Genomic DNA, 23,743 nt, shown 5'->3' with positions numbered 1-23,743 from the left:
ATTAACAAAAAAAAATATATATATGAAGAAAAAAAATGTACTCTAGCTTTAACCTTGCACAAGAGTATTACATTTCATAACAGTGAAATAGACAAAGAGGTAACATTTTATGCACAAGAAAACAACTTGTTTAGCTCAAAGAAATGCTTATAATCAATCTCCTTGTCTGTCTATAAGTGTGCACTCTGTGTGAACTCAACTTTAACATTTTTATACAGTATTTTTATATATATTTTTCATAAATAGGTGTATGATGAGAACAGTGATAAATGATTAATTCTCAGAACTGCCTTAATATCAAGTTGTACACAGAATAGAAAATCTTTTGTGTGAAATAAATGGAAATATTGCATACATGTGAACAGCGACAGGTATTTGTGTGAAAATATCATTCAGTATGTTATTAGAATGTAACAACTTTTGTGCAAGTCAAAGCCGGAGTATGATACCAACAAAATGTTTTATCAATAACAAGTTTGAACTCTACCTTTCAAACATAATATATATATATTTATATACAAAAACACAATTATATCTCCAGTATAGCCTTCATGGCAATATAACAAAGATAATTGTATCAGAATAAAACAAGAGCTGTCCGTAAGACAGCGCGCTCGACTTTTTTATTGCTTGCCAATAAAAAAAGTTTTTGCAGTAAAAGGCAATACAAGAATCTCTGTATTTTTAAAGTGAACTAGTTGTTTGATACCCTTGAATATTACAGCAATGTTTATATGACATAATTTATGGTAAAGTGAACAAGTGGATAGGAATGAATTTTTTTAGATTTTTTAAGTTTTTTAGTGCTTGCCTATAATACAAAACATTGACAGTTAAGGGCCATAATTCAAATAAAATCTTTGACAGAATTACCTTCTCCTGGACATGTTTGGGAATCATGATTGTAAACAAGTATTCCAACTTTCAAATTAATATCTCAAACAGTTCAGTCAAAAAGTGGACTGGTACTAAAAACTTAACCAAGATTCTAAGTCGATAAAAGGCCTTAATTTTTAAAAACAAATCCTTGACAGAGTTACCTTCTCTTGCGTACAGATGGGGGTAATGATGTGAAATAGCATTAAAAGTTTCAAAGCAATATCTCAAAGGGTTAAGGCAATAAGTGGATTTTACCCATATTCAATGTATTTTCTAAGTCAAAAAGGGGCATAATTCTGTCAAAAACCTTGACAGAGTTATGTCCTCTTGTCTGTTGATGAAGGTCGTGATGGTAAACAAGTATGGTCAGTTTCAAAGCAATACCTCCAATGGTTTTGAAATAAAGTGAGGTGGTACAAAAAAACTTAACCAAGCTCAATACACTTTCTAAGTCAAAAAAGGGCCATAATTCTGTCAAAAACCTTGACAGAGTTATGTACTCTTGTCTGTAGATGGAGGTTATGATGGTGAACAAGTATGGTAAGTTTCAAAGCCATACTTGTAATACTTCTGAAATAAAGTGGGGTGGTACGAAAAACTTAACCAAGGTGTGACGCCAACGCCGACGCCAACGCCGACGCCGACGCCGGGGCGAGTAGGATAGCTCCCCTTTTCATAGAAAAGTCGAGCTAAAAACCACAGCCAATTTATAAACACCTGTCTTACTATAATACACAGACAGCATTCAACAAATGTTAAACTGAAAAAATTGACAAAGATTGTTTTATTTTCCTACAAAGTTCCATTTGAATACATTTCTAATTACCTTTTCTAAATTTTTCGTAAGATTTTTAGTGGTAATTTGATGGTTACTGAGACAATATTCATACAATGTTAAAATACAGTTAATAATGATGTTAATCTCTTTAATAACAAAAGATGAAAACAACAAAAATAATGCATGTTACTATGTTCATCATGTAAATATTTGTCTTACAAAGACAAGCACTAAATGTATGTTTATCTTTCACAACAAAAACAAGTCAACAGATATCTGCAGCTAGTGCCTAACCAGAAAATGTTCTCCTAGAAAATGATGTCTATTTCCCCATTAAGTGATAGTAAGTTTTGGCCCTACCTGGGTAGAAACCATGTTCCTTTATACTAGTAGATGTTTAACACCAGTAATGGATAGTCAAGAAAATGGACTTCTGAAAGACCCTTAATATTGGATGTAAGATAAATAAGTTGTAACTTATGCAACAAAAAAAATCAGTGTTATGTCAAGATGACTTGTTCCCATATAATTTTGATATTTCTGTTATGAAAGAATTACGACAGGATAGCAAAGTTTTCTCTTGCTTGCCTTACATCTCAACTTTCTTTGTACATTAATGCCAAAATTAGACTAGAGCACATTGTGAGACATATATTTCCTGACAGAAGATATTGCAAAATATCCAAAAGTTGACTGTTAACAAAATAATTGTTACATGGAAAATTTAGAAAATCAATGACCCTCCATTCAACTCGATACTCACTGAATACAAAAACATGGGCTCTCAAAATGCATGTGCTACTTTACTGAAATCATCAAAATGGAAGTTTTCTTCTAAAGAAAGAAATCTATTGATGAATATAGGTCAATAGAAATAATTCTATCTCCATCTCTTATAGCTGAAAGCTATATGAAATTCTCCAGAATGAAATACATGAAACTTATTCATGCTCAAAATATTAACTTTCAAGTATATAAAACTGAAGTAAAAATAAGAACAATTTTTCAAGTATAATAATTTATCTTGTCCAGTATTAAGTGAATTTACTAAAGCATATATGATGAGATCGTAACAGAAACACTGTTTTTAGTTAGAGTGATTTATTATGCTAGTGTTGTTTTTTAAAGCTAGGTACATTTACAATGCTGCCTGATAATCTACATCATGTTTTCAGAATAAAACTTGTGTATTTATAACAGCTTGCATTAAAACATGGAATGTGCATTCTTTTACAAATATAATGATGGTTGAGCAACAATGTACAGCTGTTTAGGGTACAATAACAAGCTAAAATATTGGCAACAACTCACGGATCTAGTCCAACAACCTATCTCAAGTACCTATTTAGATTTTCCCTACCAGTAGGTTTTTCTCTTAAGCAGTGTGCTTGAAATTTCGGAAACAGTTCATTTTGTATTATCCTACACAAGAATAATATTCCAAGTTTCAGATGCAGTATCCCATTGTTCACATCACACTTTTTCTCAAGCCTGTCAATATTAAACTTGTCACCCTACTCCTGTAGTAATTATGCTGGTTGTCTTTAAATCATCAAAACCTCCAGATATTTTATATATAAACTTCTTTGGTTGTTTTTGCTTTAATTTTACTGACTGAATATTTATAATTTATACATCAGACAGTATATGTTGACATATTTTCACCTCTATATACTGGACATGTTAAAATGTATACATGTATATCAAATTATCATCAAACATATCAATTCTTTATAATACATCTGTTATCACCGATAATGCAAAAATATTTTTGATGCAAAACTTGAGCTTCAGTACTTTTTTGAAACTCCAGTTAAGCAACATCTTTGTGTTTAAATTAACATTTTCTTCCTTATTTTTCCTGTGCTTCCATTTAATTTACATTATCAGTCATGTGAAAAATATAAAACAATATATTAAGAGCAGTTTTGCTTTAAACAAAAAAATCTGTTTGAATAGTAAACATGTAGCTGTATGACATATATAATTATAAAGATGAGTGCCTGTACATGTACATATAAAAACTAAATAAAAAGAGGACTGAATGTCAGACAATAATGGTGATTCTTAATGGTAAAAAAAGAACATTAATATGAAAAAATATAGGCCACAAAATGAGATGTAATCAGGTACCAGTATTCTATCAAATGGATTTCACAGGAGTTGTGTCCTGATTCACCATATTTATCATAGTAAATGTACATAAATATAGTACAGTATATTGTGTTTAATATACAAGTTTCATGTGTATGACATTTATTAGAATAAATATGGTGCATTTAAGTTTGATCAATTATGGTACCAAAGGCAATGATGCAATACATGTATAACAAACAAATCATAGGAAAACATATCTTATAATAACATATGATAACACCATGTCCTGGAGAGTATTGTGCTTTGTTTTCTGTCTTCTAAAACACATGATAATAAGGAATTAGCTTCCATTCTAGTTTTGCAGATGGCAATGTCATGTTTTCCTGCCAAAATTTTCAGCTTGCAGAGCTTGGATCACATTGCAATAATCTAACTATCGATGGATCACTTTTAGCTCCTTCGATAAATTCTGCTAGTGACAACTGATTGTCAGCATTTTTGTCCATTTGACGGAATATTTTGTCTGTGCGCTTCTCGGGCGTGGATTCATCATCAGGCATCTTCATAACTGTTCCGACCATTTTGTAAATTGCCTGAAATTGAGAAACAATACAAGATGATAGATATAAAGCTAAAATTATTTTGAGAAAGATAAGTCAAGTTTCAACAAACAACATGTATTTGGCTGACAATTATTGTCAGTATAGTAGATATTAACTGATACTATGAACATAGGCCAAATGTTCCATCATTTGTCAGTATGAGGTCAGTAAGAATTCAACTGTCAAGTGTCAGTAAATGTCGAAACCATCTGTATTGTGTATAATAGAAATTTAAGAGGCAAAGTAAAATATTTTTCTCTTTTAGTACATGGGATCAGAAGACTTGACTTATACATTACAATTTTATTAATTTGTAGAATTCCACAATTATATAATTATACAAGAACTGCTAATACAATGTATTATTTCTTGTTTTAGTAAGAGGTTTAAACCGAGTTTGATAATGCATGAGATGAGACTTAATTTTACAGCATTTTCATTAACACACAAATTTCATTATATACTTATAATTGTTTGAAACTTAATTTAACATTTGGCACTATCAGTCTATCACAAACAAAAAGCAAATTTCTGCATCATATAGTACTTTGATACCAGTACAATCAATTATTAAATAGGCACCATCTTTGAAGAATTATTTCACCTAAGAATATATCCAATATGATTAATTGAAAGACATATGTAGATTGTGTAAGATGTAACAGAATTATGCAAATTGTTCAGCAATAATTGCTTTTTAATGGTGTAAATGGAAAGACTTAAAGCAACAAATCTGTGATTATTTAGAAACATAAGCCACTCTATATAATATATTATGATAAATGAGAGAATAAAACATTGATGTATGTACAACCTTCAACACAAACAGTTTTTGCTCTGCTTTAACAAGGACTCGTTTAAAACAAAAGTCTGCAGTGCAAGAAATTTAGTAAATCTAAGGACTTCAAATAACAATGCATGCAGAAAAGGGGCATTAAGGATAGTATATGATAAAGAAACTGCTATTAAAATACATTGTATAACAAAAGACGATTAATGCAACTTTTTGGGGCATTAACATCTGCTGAAACATGAAGACTCATTTAAGTAAGTCTGAGGACTTCTGCATTAAATGTCAATGCACAAAAAAAGAGGCATTAGGGCTTAGTCTTTATTCTCGCATAAAAGTATATGTCTGTTTTTCACATTACAAAACCACTATTAAAATACATTGTATAACAAAAGACGGTTAATGAGAAGGAAAGGAATTCTGTCATTGATTATATATAACTAAAATCTACATCATTATGAACACATCTTTATTGATTTTTGTTCAGAAAAGTTTTCTGGAACACATGAACCACTCCTACACGAGATGAGAAACATTTGGGGGAGGTAATCATGCCAAGATTTATACATGTCACACTTGGCCTAGACAATCATGACTATAGGAAGACATAAACCAGTCACAGTACAACCACTACTTTCCCATCACTTGATTTTCTTACTCTTTTAATGTTGTCTGAACTTAGTGACCTTTCATCTTAAAACTTGAATAATTCTATTGTAGATTTCTTTAAAGAATTTCCTTTTCAAGGATTTTTATATTAACTGCATATGTACTTTGATCAAAACTCCTCAAAACAAACATCTAAGTCAATTCTGCCCAAGTTGCTAGATGACCCAATTTTCCCTTGATTAAGCATGATGTGATAACTTTTACAAGTTTTGCTTATTTAATCAGATTAAGTTTTCAAAGGAATTACAGTTCCCTGCATACATCACTGGCATTAGAGATATTTTTGTGAACCAAAAAGTGACAGAAAAACTGATATTACATCCTGAACTATAACTTCAAAATATCTAACATGTGTATACAACATAATAGCATGCTCAAAAACTGATCATGTAGATATTTATACCCTATAGACAAGAAAACAGAGATTATAAAACCTGTATTCAGATGCAATTGCACCCAATAAATAGCAAATCAAGTTTTATGACCTACAGTCTATTGATAATCAATCATCTTTCCCCCCTAGTAAAAGACAAGCTATAGATAAAATCATGCAGAATTTGTTTCCTGTCTTTCTATAAAGATAAATTACAATATATTAATGCATTTTACAAATGTGCAGATTTTCTCAGAAATGATACAGAAATCATTAATGTAAATTAAATTGGTGCATCCAGTTGTATTACAGAGAATGCAATTATATGTCCTTATTAATAAGAGCAAAGGGACTATATTATATAGAATTCTCTTTTTAACTTAATAATTGTCAATAAGTAATGCACCCGCTCCTTAAAGAAGCATAAAAAGTTGTTAACATTAAAACTATTTTTTAAAATGAAAGGGTGTGGGTATCTTAGTATTTACAATGCTGACATATTATTATTTGTATCTAAAAATATCTTTATATGTCTGGCTTAAAAATGTTTATAGTTCCAACAAGGAGCCTGCATATATTCAAACGGAATCCCTGGGGTGTTTCAGTTAAGCATGAATGCAAAAAACACATCAAATCCACATTACTGAGTCACTGTGATTGAACAACCTTTTTCATCATTAAGTCATAAGAGAGAACAATTAACTTGTTTAATCATGGAATTCATATTGTCTTAAAATGTACAGGGAAACTAGAAATGTGTCAACTGTGCCCCCACACTCCACTGTTTTTCCACTGTTTTGTCAATCTTATGACTCTAGGTCACAAGCTGAAAAAAAAAAATTATACTAAGTCAAGGGCAAGAACTTTACAAATACTTAATAAATCCACAAGCAAACCACAAGGTGGATAAGAACACATGCTGATCAACATTCTTGTAAACTTTCAGGCCTACAGGTCAAATACTTTTTGAGCTATGCATGAACAAGTTGAAAATTGTAAAGTCATATGAAGTCAAGGGCAATAACTCTAATAAAACTGAAAAAAATCCACATGCAAAACCCAAGGTGCATAGCTTCACAGTGATGTTAATCATTATTCCTGTTAAGTTGGTTGATTCTAACTCAAGCACTCAAGGAACTCATAACACAACATTATGAATGGAATGATTTTTACTAAGTCAAGGGCAATTATTCATCAAATACTGAATAAATCTACAGTCAAACCCCAGGTGCACAACTGCACTATTATTGGTAACTAACATTTCTGAAGTTTCATGACTTTAGATCTAATACTTTTTGAGCTACACTCGAAGTTGAAAATTGCAAATTTTAACTAATAAAAGGGCAATAACTCTACTGGATAAATCCACAAGTGAAACTCCAGTTGCACACTTACGCATGCTGACCACATAAAATTACACTCCTGTTAAGTTTCATGACCCTAGGCCAAATACTTTTGGGGCTATGCGCAACACAAGTTTAAAATTGAAAATTTTTACTAAGTCAAGGGCATTTACTTTGACAAAACAGAAAATAAAACACAAGCAAAGCCCCAGTGCACAACTTTACGTGCTGAGCAACATTCCTGCAAAGATTCATGACCCTAAGGTCAAATACTTTTTGAGCTTTATGCGACGCAAGTTGAAAATTGCAAATTTTTACCAGGTCAAGGGCAATAACTCTGACAAAGCAGACTAAATCCACAAGCGAAAACCCAATTTCGATATTGAAATAACATTTGATGAACAAAAGACTGTCCCAAATTAACGGCAGGAAAATTTCAAAGTACATTCATACTCCAGTTCTTGCAGTAAGAAAGCATCAACAGAAAAATAAATGGAGTGACAGACTTATTATTTTACATTTTCCATAAACTTTCTTATACTAGAATCACCACAACATTTTAAGCACTTCACATCAATCAGAATTCCTCTCACAGTTTGACACTATGGTGATTGATTTACCTATGTTAACAATAAAACAAAATCCTCAAAAACAGCTTGTACCAGGCACAACTGGGAATCATACAACAAAAAACAGTCAACACATAGAGGTTTCCATCATACAAGATGATTAAGGTGTCAGTGTGTAGAGTAATTGACAATAATAATATATCATCTTATTAATACCATATGCCTAATTATGACAATAACCATGCAATGAGCATGTACTTACATTAGTTAATTAACACACAGAATTTACACTTGGCACTTTCATCATTAACTAGTAATTAGTACACCCACACTAAGTATCCACTTGTAAAATTTAGTAATGATAACAAGACAACAATTACTTATCTCCATAAACTTTACTAGCATCTTCACTTATCATTATTAAATGTAATTCCAAATAATAATTTATTAATATGCATAACTTGACTTATATTTTCTGAAAGGCATTTTTCAGCAATGGATGTGAAGATACTATCTCATTTCACTATCACCCAGCAAACACCCGACGTTGACCCAACGTTGGATCAACGTTGAATTTTGGTCGCGACGTCGGTGACCTTCATACAACGTCAAATCGACGTTGAATCCCCGACGTCTAATAGACGTTTCATTTTAACGTCGACTCGACGTCGGGTTTTGGTCGGTAATCTGACAATATGTGAATTTAATTTATGAAACCAATATATATATAAATTAAAGCATAAACTGTGAGAATTTTAAGTTTAAGTTTAGCAAGGGCACATTATATATTTATTTTCTACATCAAAACAACAGTATCACGTGGGTGGCTAACGTATGATATTCGATAGGTGGCGCTCTGTAAACGTATAGACGCAGATCAGTATGAAATATATTTGCTCTATTTTCGTTTAAATAATATCTTATCTTCTCGAATTAGTCTAAGAAGTGTTTATATAATTTACAATGAAGTTGTTATCATTTTTGAGGGCTTCATTTTATAGTGGTAAATAATTTAGTAAATTCGAATATGCGACTTATCGGATTTGAAATTCAATTGTATTGGCGGACAAAAAAACGACGGGTTGACAGACAAAGTTGTATATATTCCAAACAAAAGAAAAAGGTAGGCAAACATTATATATTGTTTTTCGATGCTAATTTACCGCATGTTTGCATGGATTCGATGGTTATTTGATCATTGAAATGTTTGACTGGTAAAACTTAATGTCACGTGATTTCGCGAGATAAATATTTTTGTTTCCACGTAAGAACACTTTATCATTTGCTATAGAACATTCTCAGTCTGTATAATCGGATCATTTTTCCCATGCCAAATAAATGCACAATCAATGGTAGGAAATATCATAGCAATTGAAATCAATAAAAAGTTAAATGCAGTACGTAAGACTCTTATTATTCAAATGCTGGTAAATAAAATATCCTCTTATTTCTTATCAACATGAATTTCCCTTATATGAGGGGCCAGTCATTTACACATGTTATGCATCACATGCAGTTTGATTTTGATATCTGTGTAGTTGTTAAACTACTCGTTGTTAATTGAAGTACTTTACCCATACTGTTAGCATACCATGTGTTTCTTATATTATGATAATGATTCATGGCATTTGATACATGTAAATGATACGACTTTGGTAAAATATATCTGAAAGCACATTGTATTTGACTAGCTGTCTTTTTATTAATGTAATCAAACAACATATTATCAATCAGAAAACACATTATCATAGTTATAAATCAATAAAAGTAATAGTTTGTTAATTAGCCTGCTTATCAACAAGTTGTATGCTCGTATCATAAAACGTTTTTACACTAAGCCAGTCTGTCCTATATACACTTAGCAGACCAGATCATGCTGGGCAGAGATGATATCTATAAAAATGACAGTAACATGTGAATTTCTTTGATGTTGTATGAGCATTTGTACAAAGTACATTGAATATAAAAAATAACAATATCAGTTTTTGCGGGAGTAGAATTAATTTGGTATTTGTTATATCAGTTTTCCATGCGCTTATGAGTTAACTAAGATTAATAGTAATTGGATTATGCCTATTGTATTAGACAAACATCCTTCCACCACATGGTTAAATTCTAAAACGATTATATTTCGTCTTTCAGATTGTGAAAATTATGATAATTCAACATGTGTCAAAAGTCCAGGAGGAAGATGAAAATATTTAGAGGAAAAGAAAAATGAAAACCTACCAAGATTTTGTCACAGGTATATTTCAAAATATTATAGAAAATACAGTGATCATATTACCCTTGATTTTACAATGAAATTCACGAAGATTAATAGATATATACAGTAGGTACACGAAACAACATGGTTTAAACTAAATTAAAAATAATAAGTATCTTTTTAAGTAGTTGGAGAGTTTTGTTAGAATTTCTTTTAATTATAATATGTAAAAGTGATTTATTTCTTGCACTTGTAACTGATTCTTTTATTTTTTTAATTTCAGAAAGAGTGATGAGATCTCAGGTTGGAGACGGTAATGATACGCTTAAAGTATGCCCCAGATCGACATAGTGGAGGAGGACGAAAGAAGAATACTAATTAAGATACATGAACATTGCTGTTTATAGTAATAACAAAATATTCAGAATATTGTTCCATTTAACATTCAGATCTAGATTCAGTTATAAAATACAAAGACAAATATACAATCAGTGAGTTGGATAGATGATTGAAAAATCCCAAACTCAGAGTGATCAGTTCAGTGGTGATATAAGAAAAAACACATGCATGGATGTTTGCTATATAAAATGTCAGTGTTAATATGCAAGAAGGATTTTGTTTATCTTATTTCTAAAACATGCTTAATTAATACATGAAGCATTATAAAAGTACATACCTTCAAGTTTAATAGTTTCAAAAAATATTATGTAAATATTTGTTATAGTACCACATTTCTTTTTTTGTACTTGTGATTCCGAGTATAAAATAAATTGCTAAAATCATAAGAATGCTTATTTATTAACCCTATTATAGAGCTTTAAAATGAAAAAAAATCATATTCAAAAAGTTTTGAATGAGGTTAAATCATGGTCAGAAAATTTGGTCAGATAAGGTTGGCATATGGTCAGATAATGGTCAGAAAAGGTTGGATTATGGTCAGAAAAAGGTTGGATTATGTCCAAATAATGGTCAGAAAAGGTTGGATTATGGTCAGAAAAGGTAGGATTATGGTCAGAAAAGGTTGGATAAAGGTCATTTTATGACGTTGTATAGACGTCGGTTTCTGACGTCTAAAAAACTTTCAAATCCAACCTTCTGCCAACGTTTACCCAACGTCAGGGTCTAACGTCAGTACAACGTTGGTACAACGTCTTTTGTTTGCTGGGCACTGTCTTTGTTAATACTGCTTGAGAGATATGAATTAGTTATAGTATACAGCAGATTTGGTGTTTTTTTTAATCCAGCATTTATAAACATGTTCAGTGTCAGAAGACCATTAATGATGGTGAATGCTGAACATATTAATATAACATGTGCAAGCTCATCATGCTCTCCATTGTAAATGTTCAATACCTCACCTGAAGGTTATAAAACTTTGTCTCAAATCTCAGAATTTTCATTGGTCTGTGTACAGTATTTGCATGTTGAATATTACTGTATAACCTTGGACCCTGGATTTCAATCTTTTCACATGACATGTCTGGATATATAATATTGAAACTCCACCAATAAGGGAGAGCTCCATCACATGTATGACTGAGATGGTGACTCTTATAAAGAGAACTATTTGTATTCTGGATAAATGCTGACACCATGTTGACAAAAACAGTGAAGTTTGCTTATTGTCATTATAAGTTAATTCCTACATAACCAGTAGTGATTCTTACAATAATTAAGTTAATATCTCCTTCAACTAGCTTTATAATAGAATGAGGCTATTTTACTTTACCCATATAGTTAAACAAGATACAATATTAGTAAATTTGCCGCAGTTTTTCATTTGACAATATTCACTATTGCTTGAGGGAATGATGTTATACGAATGGTGATTGAATTGCAGACAGTTTCTAGCCTCTAAGGATTATTTCTAATTTTCAGCAGAGCGATTCTTATTTAAATCACGATTCAGTAATTTGGTTTGAAGTAATTATAGAGCCCTTCAGCAATAGAGTAACTGTTCTGTGGACATTATTATCAGTGTCAGTTTACTGAACAATTTCAGGTACCCAACTTTTAAGAGAACACATTAACTTTACATTGCCATTTTGTCAAAGTAAATACATAATAATTATGTGCTTTACATAATGTTTTAAGTATTACATTGTGCTGTCCATGTTTAAGTGTAACTATGTGTTGTCCATGTTTTCAGTATCACATTTTGCTGTAAATGTTTTAGTGGCACATTGTACTGTACACATTTTAGTGTTACATTGTGCTGTACATGTTTTAGTGGCACATTGTGTTGTCCATGTTCTAGTGGCACATTGTGCTGTACATGTTTTAGTGGCACATTGTGTTGTTCATGTTTTAGTGGCACATTGTGTTGTTCATATTTTAGTGGCACATTGTGCTGTACATGTTTTAGTGGCACATTGTGTTGTTCATGTTTTAGTGGCACATTGTGTTGTTCATGTTTTAGTGGCACATTGTGCTGTACATGTTTTAGTGGCACATTGTGTTGTTCATGTTTTAGTGGCACATTGTGCTGTACATGTTTTAGTGGCACATTGTGTTGTTCATGTTTTAGTGGCACATTGTGCTGTACATGTTTTAGTGGCACATTGTGTTGTTCATGTTTTAGTTTCACATTGTGCTGTTCATGTTTTAGTGACTGTACATGTTTAAGTGGCACATTCTGCTGTACATGTTTTAGTGGCACATTGTGTTGTACATATTTTAGTGGCACATTGTGCTATACATGTTTTAGTGGCACATTGTGTTGTTCATATTTTAGTTTCACATTGTGCTGTTCATGTTTTAGTGACTGTACATGTTTAAGTGGCACATTCTGCTGTACATGTTTTAGTGGCACATTGTGCTGTACATGTTTTAGTGACTGTACATGTTTAAGTGGCACATTCTGTTGTACATGTTTTAGTGGCAGATTGTGTTGTAAATGTTTTAGTGGCTAATTGTGTTGTACATGTTTAAGTGGCACATTGTGCTGTACATGTTTAAGTGGCACATTGTGTTGTACATGTTTTAGTGGTACATTGTGTTGTACATGTTTTAGTGGCACATTGTGCCATACATGTTTTAGTGGCACATTGTGCTGTACATGTTTTAGTGGCACATTGTCTTGTTCATGTTTTAGTGGCACATTGTGCTGTACATGTTCTAGTGGCACATTGTGTTGTTCATGTTTTAGTGGCAACATTTGTACTTTACATGTTTTAGTGGCACATTGTGTTGTACATGTTTTAGTGGCACATTGTGTTGTTCATGTTTTAGTGGCAACATTGTGCTGTGCATGTTTTAGTAATACATTTTGCTGTACATGTTTTAGTGGCACATAGTGTTGTTCATGTTTTAGTGGCACATTGTGTTGTACATGTTTTAGTGGCACATTGTGTTGTACATGTTTTAGTGGCACATTGTGTTGTACATGTATTAGTGGCACATTGAGTTGTACATGTATTAGTGGCACATTGAGTTGTACATGTTTTAGTGGCACATTGTGTTGTACATATTTTAGTGGCACATTGTGCTATACATGGTTTAGTGGCACATTGTGCTGTACATGTTTTAGTGGCACATTGTGTTGTTCATGTTTTAGTGGCACATTGTGCTGTACATGTTTTAGTAACACATTGTGTTACATTGTGCTGTACATGTTTTAGTGGCACATTGTGTTGTTCATGTTTTAGTGGCACATTGTGCTGTACATGTTTTAGTGGCACATTGTGTTGTTCATGTTTTAGTGGCACATTGTGTTGTTCATGTTCTAGTGGCACATTGTGCTGTACATGTTCTAGTGGCACATTGTGCTGTACATGTTATAGTGGCACATTGTGTTGTTCATGTTATAGTGGCACATTGTGCTGTACATGTTCTAGTGGCACATTGTGCTGTACATGTTCTAGTGGCACATTGTGTTGTACATGTTCTAGTGGCACATTGTGCTGTACATGTTTTAGTGGCACATTGTGCTGTACATGTTCTAGTGGCACATTGTGCTGTACATGTTCTAGTGGCACATTGTGTTGTACATGTTCTAGTGGCACATTGTGCTGTACATGTTCTAGTGGCACATTGTGCTGTACATGTTTTAGTGGCTAATTGTGCTGTACATGTTCTAGTGGCACATTGTGCTCTTCATATTTTAGTGGCACATTGTGCCTGTACATGTTTAAGTGTCATTTGTACTGTACATCTCTTCATAGTTCCATAACATGCTGTTAACTGTTTTCTGTTAACATTGTGCTGTCCATGTCATCAGTTCCACATTATGCAATTTATGTAATCACTGATCAAAACAAAAATTTGTTTTAAAGTGAGGTTCAAGCTTTGCCCATCAATGAGGAGCATATTCATACTTCATTGATCCAAACACTTTCTTAGACATGTCTATTATCTGAAAATCAATTCTTGTGAAGAAACTGTAGTTTTGGTATGGCAATTTGATTACCTATCCTCATCTCTAATTAGACTGGAACTTAAAGAACATTTTTGTCTTTATAATATCTTTATGTCATTTAAATAGTATAAGAACAAGATATTTAACTTTTTGAATATCTTCAGTATAATTTAATTTTCTGCGTAAAATTTAATCAAAGCAACTGTCTTATGACTCGGCTTATATTACAAATTGTTGCTGAAGCCCAGAAGGCAAAAATCCTTGAATTTCTAGAAGTAACTATAGAAACAGTCAGAGACATTTATCCTCTACTTTCATAGACGGACAAAGACTGGTTTATGTAAACACTGTCAATGTCTCATCATCATAGACACTGTTTGTCTTTAATTTCATGTGAACACAAACCAAGCTCAACAATAAAATATCTGTATTCTTAATGATATAATATTCCAGTCTTACTTTCTGCCTGACAGACAAAGCTGATATGAATTAATGCAAGTGATCCTTGGTGAATGTTCTGAAATATATCCATCATTAATGGAGACATGGTTACTTCAATGAGTCTGATTGCATTATATGATCTCTTTAATTTACTAAATGAAACAGACTTTTAACTTGTCCTTGCTCTATTTATAGTAAATTTGTTTGATGATTATCGAGAAAAGAGCTGTTTTATATTATTCATGTTTAGAATTCTGTATTCTTCTTACAATGATAATGCTTATTGTAATGAAATATCTGTGTTTGCATTCTTCATACAATGGTTCTTGAAAATTTCATGTTTACATGTATTTTCTTTCATTTTAATTTGCTATAAAGTATGTATATACTTCATTGCAATGAAAGCTTGAATTGACTTTGAATATTAAATTATTATTTTACATTATTTCAAACAGTTGTAATAAAACTTAAAAGATTTATTAGTAGCAAATTGTAAAGACTTATATTAGGAACGATCATATTATAACTATTTCTAAGTTGCAACTTAACTGTAGATCAGCTTTTAAAATAGCAAGCATATTGAAGAGAAATATTAAAAGCAAGTGAATGTAGAGATTGATAAATCACAAGCAAATTTTAGGGATGACAATGCAGCAATCGCAAGACTTTTTTCAAAACAGACAAGCTAAATATGTTCTGTTTTGTCTCTGGACAAACCCTTTTTATTTACAGCCCACCTTAAGACTTCCACTTTTTAAAATATCTTCTTTAATTTTTGGCAAATTCGATTGGAAGTTGACTCACAGATTCTGGCCAAATTTTCAGTTGTATGTATGTACCTTTCTAATGTCTAACTTGCCAGTGTCTGAGCAATTCCATGTATAGTGGGCAAGAGAAAATGTCATCAAATAATAACAGAACTTCCTTTACTTGAAACCACTCCTTATTTATTTTTAATGTTTTGCTGTCTTATTTTATGCATTGTTTATGACTATAGTAGGAAGCATCAAGTATAATCAGCAAGCTGAGCTCTAACATCATAAACAATCCACAGTTTGTACACAGTAATAATCTTCTTGTCTTTATAATACCATTTGAGGACAGCTAGGGGAAATCAGAATGTCACAAACAATAAGTTTATAACTGATCAATGTCTCTCCTTAGAACTACAACAAACACATTGCCAGCTTCTCTTATACATTTCTTTCACAATGTTACTTCCTTAGAGGAATTAAGCCTTTAGTGAGAAACATGATGCTAGGTCATAATGAAGAATTTTACAACACTTGGTGTGAATGGCTTACATCAGTAATATAGATACATATCTCCATCTTGTATATTTATTATAGATGAAAATTGCATATTACATATCAATTCAATTATTGTAATCAGTGACATAATAAGATTGACTTTCATTAAATATCATATGTATGTATGTAGATTTTACTGCCTGGTTAATTAATCAAAGGGCACTCTTTAAATGCATTCTTTGAACAAAAATCTAAGAAATTCCGCATAATAAGCAATCTAGTCACAGGACACAAAATATAATACACAACCTCTTAGCTTTCTTAATACTATATGGTAAAGTTAATTTAAGCAAACCTAAACACATTAATGTCTCAGGTTGCACAAGAATCTTTATACAAAAATAGTGCCAGAACAGACAAGAAAATCCTACACCACACTTAATGAATATGTTTCATGGTTACTGCATAACATTTGCATAATTATTTGCTGCTCCATTTTTGTATAAAATGTTCACTTTTATTATATGACAGCCTGCAGGAATGGAACAATCACATTGTTAGTGTATAATTAATTATCATGAAGGAGCAGTGTCAATTAACTTGTAAGTTTTATCATAGTGCTTTGAATGCTATCTACATTTTACAATACCCTCAGTATGACTTTCTTAGAATGAGAGAATCACGTTTATTTAATGGCAGAGATGAGACTGAGAGAACAGTAAACACTTCTAGATCAAAGTTAATTAACCCAGACTAGTTGGAACTTGAAGGCAATCCTCACATGCTGAAAATTGTCAATTTGTCACTGTTATTTATGAGTACCAGCAGAGCTTCGCCAGTAATAAATAGAAAACTACTTACAGTAATAAACATTTTACAACAGGATTGGCCAGGGAAAAATTGCTGGTGACAGTGATCAAGTAAATGTCTCTACTAACTCTAGATAAAGTACATGTTAACTAGAGATAAATAAAAACACATAAAGTATTCTTCATTAAATTTTATATATCACCAAAAAAAAAAGAATTGCAGATCATAAGAACGCACACAAAAAATCGCCTGCAATTTGACATTTTCAATAGAGCCAGTATTTCTTGCTGCTCATCATAATGTTTTCAGTAATTTGTAATGTAAGATATTAAAGGCTACCACAGTAAGACAGCTGCTCAAATTGAAGGAGATATTTGTACCTTTACTTCCTGCATCCAGAATGCAAATAATAATTTCAAATTAGTAAAGGAGTCATGTATGACAGAAATTATTTAATTACTTAATAACAAGTCCAATGGAATCTGCGATTGTGTATGCTGTTTGTAATACATGTGTAAGTATTTCTTGACAAAAGTGAATATTACATATCTTAAGTTATCATTTTGTTTTAATAATTGCCTCTTCAAATTCACTACAGATAAGAATTCTACTTAGAATCAAACACAAATTGTCAGGAAATTTTTTATTAATATCAAAATATGTGATTATTCAAGTAGAACAAAACAAACTTTAGAGCATTATTCTGTTTAATTCATTTTCCTTGTTTATCCCACTTTCATACCATAAAATCAGTAAGTCATCAAAATTTGGACTTGTCCGTTTGGTACTCAGAGTTAAATACCATCAAGTCCTAGAAAGACAAATTTGTAAAAAAAAAACAGAATAAGCTTTAAATCAACCATTGAAACTACCAAATCTTATTTAATGGGCATTTTGGGGCTTTAAATTTAGAACGTAAAGGGATTATAATGTTAAAATCACAGACTGTCCAAATACCCATGAAAATAAAAGAAAAGTTTTAAAAATTGGACAGGCTGATCACACATTATAAATGGCATCATGGTAATAACACAAAAGGTACAAAGCCACTATATGAGACTTATTCACCTTTGAATTGTCAAGCTGATATCCAATTAAAGCCAGGACAAAAATATTGAGTATGAAACATAACAATGGGCAATAACTCTAAAAGTTGCAAAAGAATAAAGAGTTATTATGATTCTGCCGCAGCACTCTATTCAGTAAGATATATCCACTCAGGTAGTTTTAAACTGATATCTCAAATAATTAAACAAAAACTATAAACAAAGACCAATAACTAAAAAGTTAGTAAGTTGAGAGTTATCTGATGCTAAGACTCCCTATTGAGTTACAAGAGGTAACCAATTATGAATAATTTAGTTCTTTCATTGCTGGCAATTACTAATAAGAGAGTATATCAAAATATACAACATAATTATTATGTCCTACAGACAGACTAAAAGTCACAGCTGTCTGCAGAAAATATCACAAATGGTGTACCACAAATGGTGTACAGGCAAATAATTATGCAGCAAACTGTATTTTGCCTTAAGTTATAAAGATGAACAGATTCATTGAGTGCACAAACCCTATCACAGAGTAACAGTACAAGCTGATGGCATAAATCTAATACAAATTAGATATTAATATGATGTTTTCCTCCTCTTAGCACTTATAAGGAGAAATAGTTTCCCGTAAAATACAGTTAAATTATTTCTGTCTGGCAACAGTTGTTACAGAAATTCAAAACATATACTGATACTGATTACCATCTTCAAAGTTCTCACAGAAAAGACACTGTGACATGCCAATGACCTGACCTAGCAAGTCCAAGCTCTTCATGAGAAGTAATCAGGCATACCTGGTCCAAATAATAGAATACTTACTTAAATCAGCTGTCCATTGAGTTAGTCATTGACCTAGTTAACAATATATACCATTTTCTATACTATATCTGGTATTGTAAAATCATTGAAATCTGCCAATAAGTGAAAGTAGGAAAGTTAGACAGTTGTATCACTTAATTACACAACTTGCCTAACAGTTACACCAGTAATTAATTAATAGTAAAAATTTCAAACAACACAGGCACACATATCTCATGTGCTAACTGTAAGTCCTGGAAACATCAAACAATGAATACCTCTTTGAACTTTTAGTCAACATATTGATGTTTTCTAACATGGAAACTATCACTTTACTGTCATTTAAATGAAGGGAAATGGAAATTTTGACAGAAACTAAATGTAATGTCTTTATTACTATGATGTTATTTGTCCCTGATCAATAATTACATGTCCAGGTCAAAGTCAGTTAAAAAATTCTTCATCAAAACAGTGTTTAATCTCAACTGGATGCTTAAGGACATTTATTTCTCTATACATATGTATTTAAATAAGATTAAAGTATGTATAATTATACTACAGTGATATTAAGGTCCATTTCTCTTATATGCTTGAAATCATTATTTTTTTAAAGTCTAAATATATATATTATCATATGATAAGACATAAGCTAACTAACCCTTAAACAGCTAAATATCTAAAACAAAATTGTCCATCTTTCAGTCTGGACAAAATCATTGATCATTTTTGTAGAATATTTCAAAGTATATACTGATATAGTTTGTGGAATATTTACAAAATGTACGGACTGAATGGGGGAACAGTGCAGACTGTTATCAGACAGCATGGAAGTGCTGACCTTATCTTTGTTTGCACTGGTAGCCTAGGTAGAATCAGTTGCTGCCAGCAGGCTAAGAGTTAAAATTACAAATATCAAAACACATTAAATATATGACTAAGAACATTGAGTCAGTCTTTAATTGCAACTAAGACTAGGTACTAGTCAGGTTGAGCTAATTTCGAAGGTTGGATGCATTGCTATTGGGTCTATAATTGGTTTATAATGGTACAGAATAGAAGGACTACCCGTTAATCAAATATTATTAAACTGGGGCTTAAACCTCAGTTCTAATAACCTTACTTTTTCATAGAGACATCCTGAAAATTTTGACAGACCATGCAATGATGGAACTTTACGTCTTTTATAACAACAATAATAAAGGTAAGTCTAAAAAACTTGAAATCAGTAAGGCTATTTTAAAATCAAAACATATATATTTTTATAAAAATTCTGCTGATTTCTAATGTCTATTGCCTTGAGTAAACAATGTGTTGGATTAAAGTGGTTACTCAAATTGATTGAAGAAATCATAAAATTACAGGTATACTTACAGTTACAATCTCAAGCATTTCTTGTCTTGATATATAACCATTGCCATCCAAATCATACATACTGAAAGCCCACTTTAGTTTCTGTTCTAATCTTCCACGTGAAGTAACACTCAGTGCACAAATAAATTCACGAAAATCTATTGTACCATCACTATTTGCATCAAAAGTACGGAATACATGTTCTGCAAATTTAGAAGCATCACCATAAGGGAAAAAGTTTCCATATATTTTCTTGAATTCTTCAACAGTAAGATGTCCACTTGGACAGTCTTTCAGAAAACCTTTATACCATTCTTGTAGCTCTTCATCAGTAAATTCTGTATTCTGTCGGAGATCTTGTAACACCTCAGGTTTGAGTTTGCTGTTTGCCTTGCCCATTGCTCAAACTCTTACCACTGAAAATATAATACATATACTTAATATTCACTTTATATTTATTCACATCAAGTTACACATATCCCCTGTAAATCTCTATGATACGTATCTCTCCACATGAAACAGTTCGCTCTGAATATAGTATTGACAAGTTTAACATTATATCAATGCTTACTCTGCCTCAATATATACAGAAATATGTTCAATATTCACAAAATCATTCTGCTTGACAAATCAGAATAGTCATTCTCCATCTTCTTTCCTATTGGACAATTTTTCTATACTTTATTTAATACATGTATAATTAACACAAAAATAATATTTTGATATTGTGCCACAAGAATCCCATACAAATTGCTTACTGTCCAGTACAGAATAAAATACAATATAGACAATGCATTGTGTATTTTGTCAAATATGTAAAGTCAGTCACAGTCATATAATAATTCCCAATTTCTTTTTAAGTGTTGTTTTTAAACATTGTTTTCATTTGTAAAAGTTAACTTTCACAAAAATAAAAATAAACCAGTCCAAACAAGACACTGACAGCACTCGACGTACTAAGTATGAGCACTTACCTTTAAGCCGTTTTTAAAGTTTTAAAGCAAAACCTTAAAAGGTAAAGGATTAAGTGGTGTGTTTAAGAAAATTTAAGTGGAAAAAGAAACAACCACTACAGTCAAAGTTATGATTTCTTGCATGGAAGTGGGGATGCTGGTCACTTACAAATATACAATGTTTCAAAATAAAAGCAAAACCTCAAAGGGTATAAGAAATAAATAAGTTGGTATGAAAAACTTAACCAAAAGTGTGACATAGAAGTCAACTTCCAAGTGAGTAGGATAACTCAGCAAGAATTGTTGAACACTGACAATGTGAACATGCAACCACCCTGTATAGGACTATTAAAAACTTTTCAGTGAAAAAATTAGTAAAAACCAGCAGCAGAATTATTGTCTTAATTATGCCAACTGGATGTCTATTTTCAAGCAGATCATAAACCTCATGAAAGCACAATATAATTAACCTTAACATAGCATGAATCTCTCAATTCTTTTTACAAGAAAACATCTCTGCCTTACACTAACACAAAACAAAAGATCAACCCAGTCAAGTTTATTGAACTGATAGACTCCATTCTACTCTCTTTTCCTGCAATAAATGCCAAACAATCTAAATTGTCTGACCTTTTGTTGTTTTTTCTCAAATAATCTGAAATGTTCTTATAATTCAAGTTAAATGTTGGCTTAATGCACTGACACATTCACAAGAGCAGCTTCAGTTTTAGCAGTTTTATGTCCACCTCAAACAAGGAAATAAAGGTTTTCATCTTACTATTAAGATTTAATGGTATATCATTGGAGTAAAAACTAGTTGACTTTAGATAAGCATGGTGGAAGATGACCTCAGGTGGCTGGACTTTTGCAAATTATTTCAGACAAGAGCAGGCACATGTGTCCATATTACCTTAGCTGGATAGATTTGTCTTTTTTTAACAGTCATACAAAATATTCATTAATTAAAAATATCTCTCCATATTTTTCATATCTATACACATTTGTACATATCAAAATAAGTATCAATCTAACAGTCTGGACATATCATTTGTAAAGCTCTGTTGTTCTTTTTCACCAAGTTTCAACTGCTTTTTATCACTTACTCTCAGAGACATTTTCAATTTCTTACTCATTGCCTCAGTTCCAATGTAACATTGCCCATACCAACCAGTTCATGTATTAATTCATTCATAGGAATAATTAGATTTGCCTGTAATATGTTGTGTAGGGAAGAGTACCTAATAAAGTAGGAGATTTAATGACTTTTCCCCACTCATTCCTATTCACACTGAGACAGATACATTAATACTATAAGAAACTGGCTGTAATAAGTCCCTATAATACACCCTGTATTCACATTTAATGGAGCTCTTCCTATAATAGTTTTTTTCCCATTTATTGGCATTACATGTTCTGCAGTTGAAACCTTTCAAAATAACTCTGCCTACAGTCTATCTTTTACATATAGCTGTATCAGTTCTTAGACTTACAACTCTAACCATGTATGTACAAAAACTGTAACAGTTAACTAAAACCCCAACAAGAAGACATTACCAATAATGTACACATACTTGGAACAATTGCCATAACACATACTTAGTCCATAACCTTGACATTTTTTTAAATGATTCCTTAGAACTATTTTGATTTAAACAAGAGTGTCAATTTGTCACAAAATATGCCCACTATAAATGCTCAATCTAATAATGGTGAACATTTGCATTAGAATCCTCAAATTTTATGATATCTTCTTATTCAATACCCGCTTTTTCATTTTCTTACCTCTGCATGTAACCTTGACCTTTAGCCAAAGGGCCTTGAATTTTATGCACAACATTATAATTGCTTTACAATGCTGGACATTAATTATGCCAAGTTCTATAACAATCCCTCTATGTTTGTAAAAGTTCTGCTCCAGACAAGCATTTTCCTTTGACCTCTAAGTGTGACCTTAACCTTTGAGACAGAGACCTGATTTATGCACACAGCACATCTCATGGTGGTGAACATTTGTATTAAGTGGTTATTAAATCCCTTCAAGCATGTAGGAGATATGCTCCAAACAAAGCTATAAGCTGCTTTGCCCAGGAGCAATCCTATTATATGTCCCCCCTTTTTTAAGGTGCATTTAAAAATTATATTACTGCCAATGAATGCTCCCTACAGATCATTTTAGATATCTTTATGAAAGTGAAAAGTTCTGTTGAGAATTGACTAGTTGAAAATGTTGAAATAATCAGCTTATTTAAAAGCAATCATTACTCAGAAACTTAGTTAACTGTAATCAAGTTTCAATATAATATAATCATATTATTGAAATCCCATTAACTTCAAATTGACTGTTCTAAATGCAAAGGCAAGCAAATCCATTACATAAATTTATCATTCAATATAAAGTTTTTCAGGCCTTTATCAAAGCTTCATATACG

At 31.7% G+C, this 23,743-nt stretch overlaps 1 protein-coding gene and 1 long non-coding RNA gene across 4 annotated transcripts in view; one reads left to right on the top strand and one right to left on the bottom strand.

Moving 5' to 3' along the window:
* Positions 1-1,576: 1,576 nt before the first annotated feature.
* Positions 1,577-23,743, bottom strand: part of LOC132752320 (neurocalcin homolog) — a 56,147-nt gene continuing 33,980 nt past the window's right edge. For all 3 annotated transcript variants that reach the window (XM_060742631.1, XM_060742629.1, XM_060742630.1), the window contains exons 2-3: positions 20,383-20,777; positions 1,577-4,347 (exon numbers count right to left, since the gene is read on the bottom strand). In XM_060742631.1, coding sequence (XP_060598614.1) covers positions 4,150-4,347; positions 20,383-20,760 — 576 coding nt within the window. In that variant the 5' untranslated portion in view covers positions 20,761-20,777 and the 3' untranslated portion in view covers positions 1,577-4,149. The remainder of the gene's footprint in view (positions 4,348-20,382; positions 20,778-23,743) is intronic.
* Positions 8,904-10,874, top strand: LOC132752321 (uncharacterized). Its single transcript, XR_009628802.1, has 3 exons — positions 8,904-9,223; positions 10,243-10,345; positions 10,590-10,874. It is a non-coding gene; the product is annotated as an uncharacterized LOC132752321 (long non-coding RNA).

Source organism: Ruditapes philippinarum, unplaced genomic scaffold (genome assembly GCF_026571515.1).
Source record: "Ruditapes philippinarum isolate M1 unplaced genomic scaffold, ASM2657151v2 ctg606_1_1_1_1, whole genome shotgun sequence".
Classification (NCBI taxonomy): domain Eukaryota; kingdom Metazoa; phylum Mollusca; class Bivalvia; order Venerida; family Veneridae; genus Ruditapes; species Ruditapes philippinarum.
This window is presented reverse-complemented; position numbering and strand designations above follow the sequence as displayed.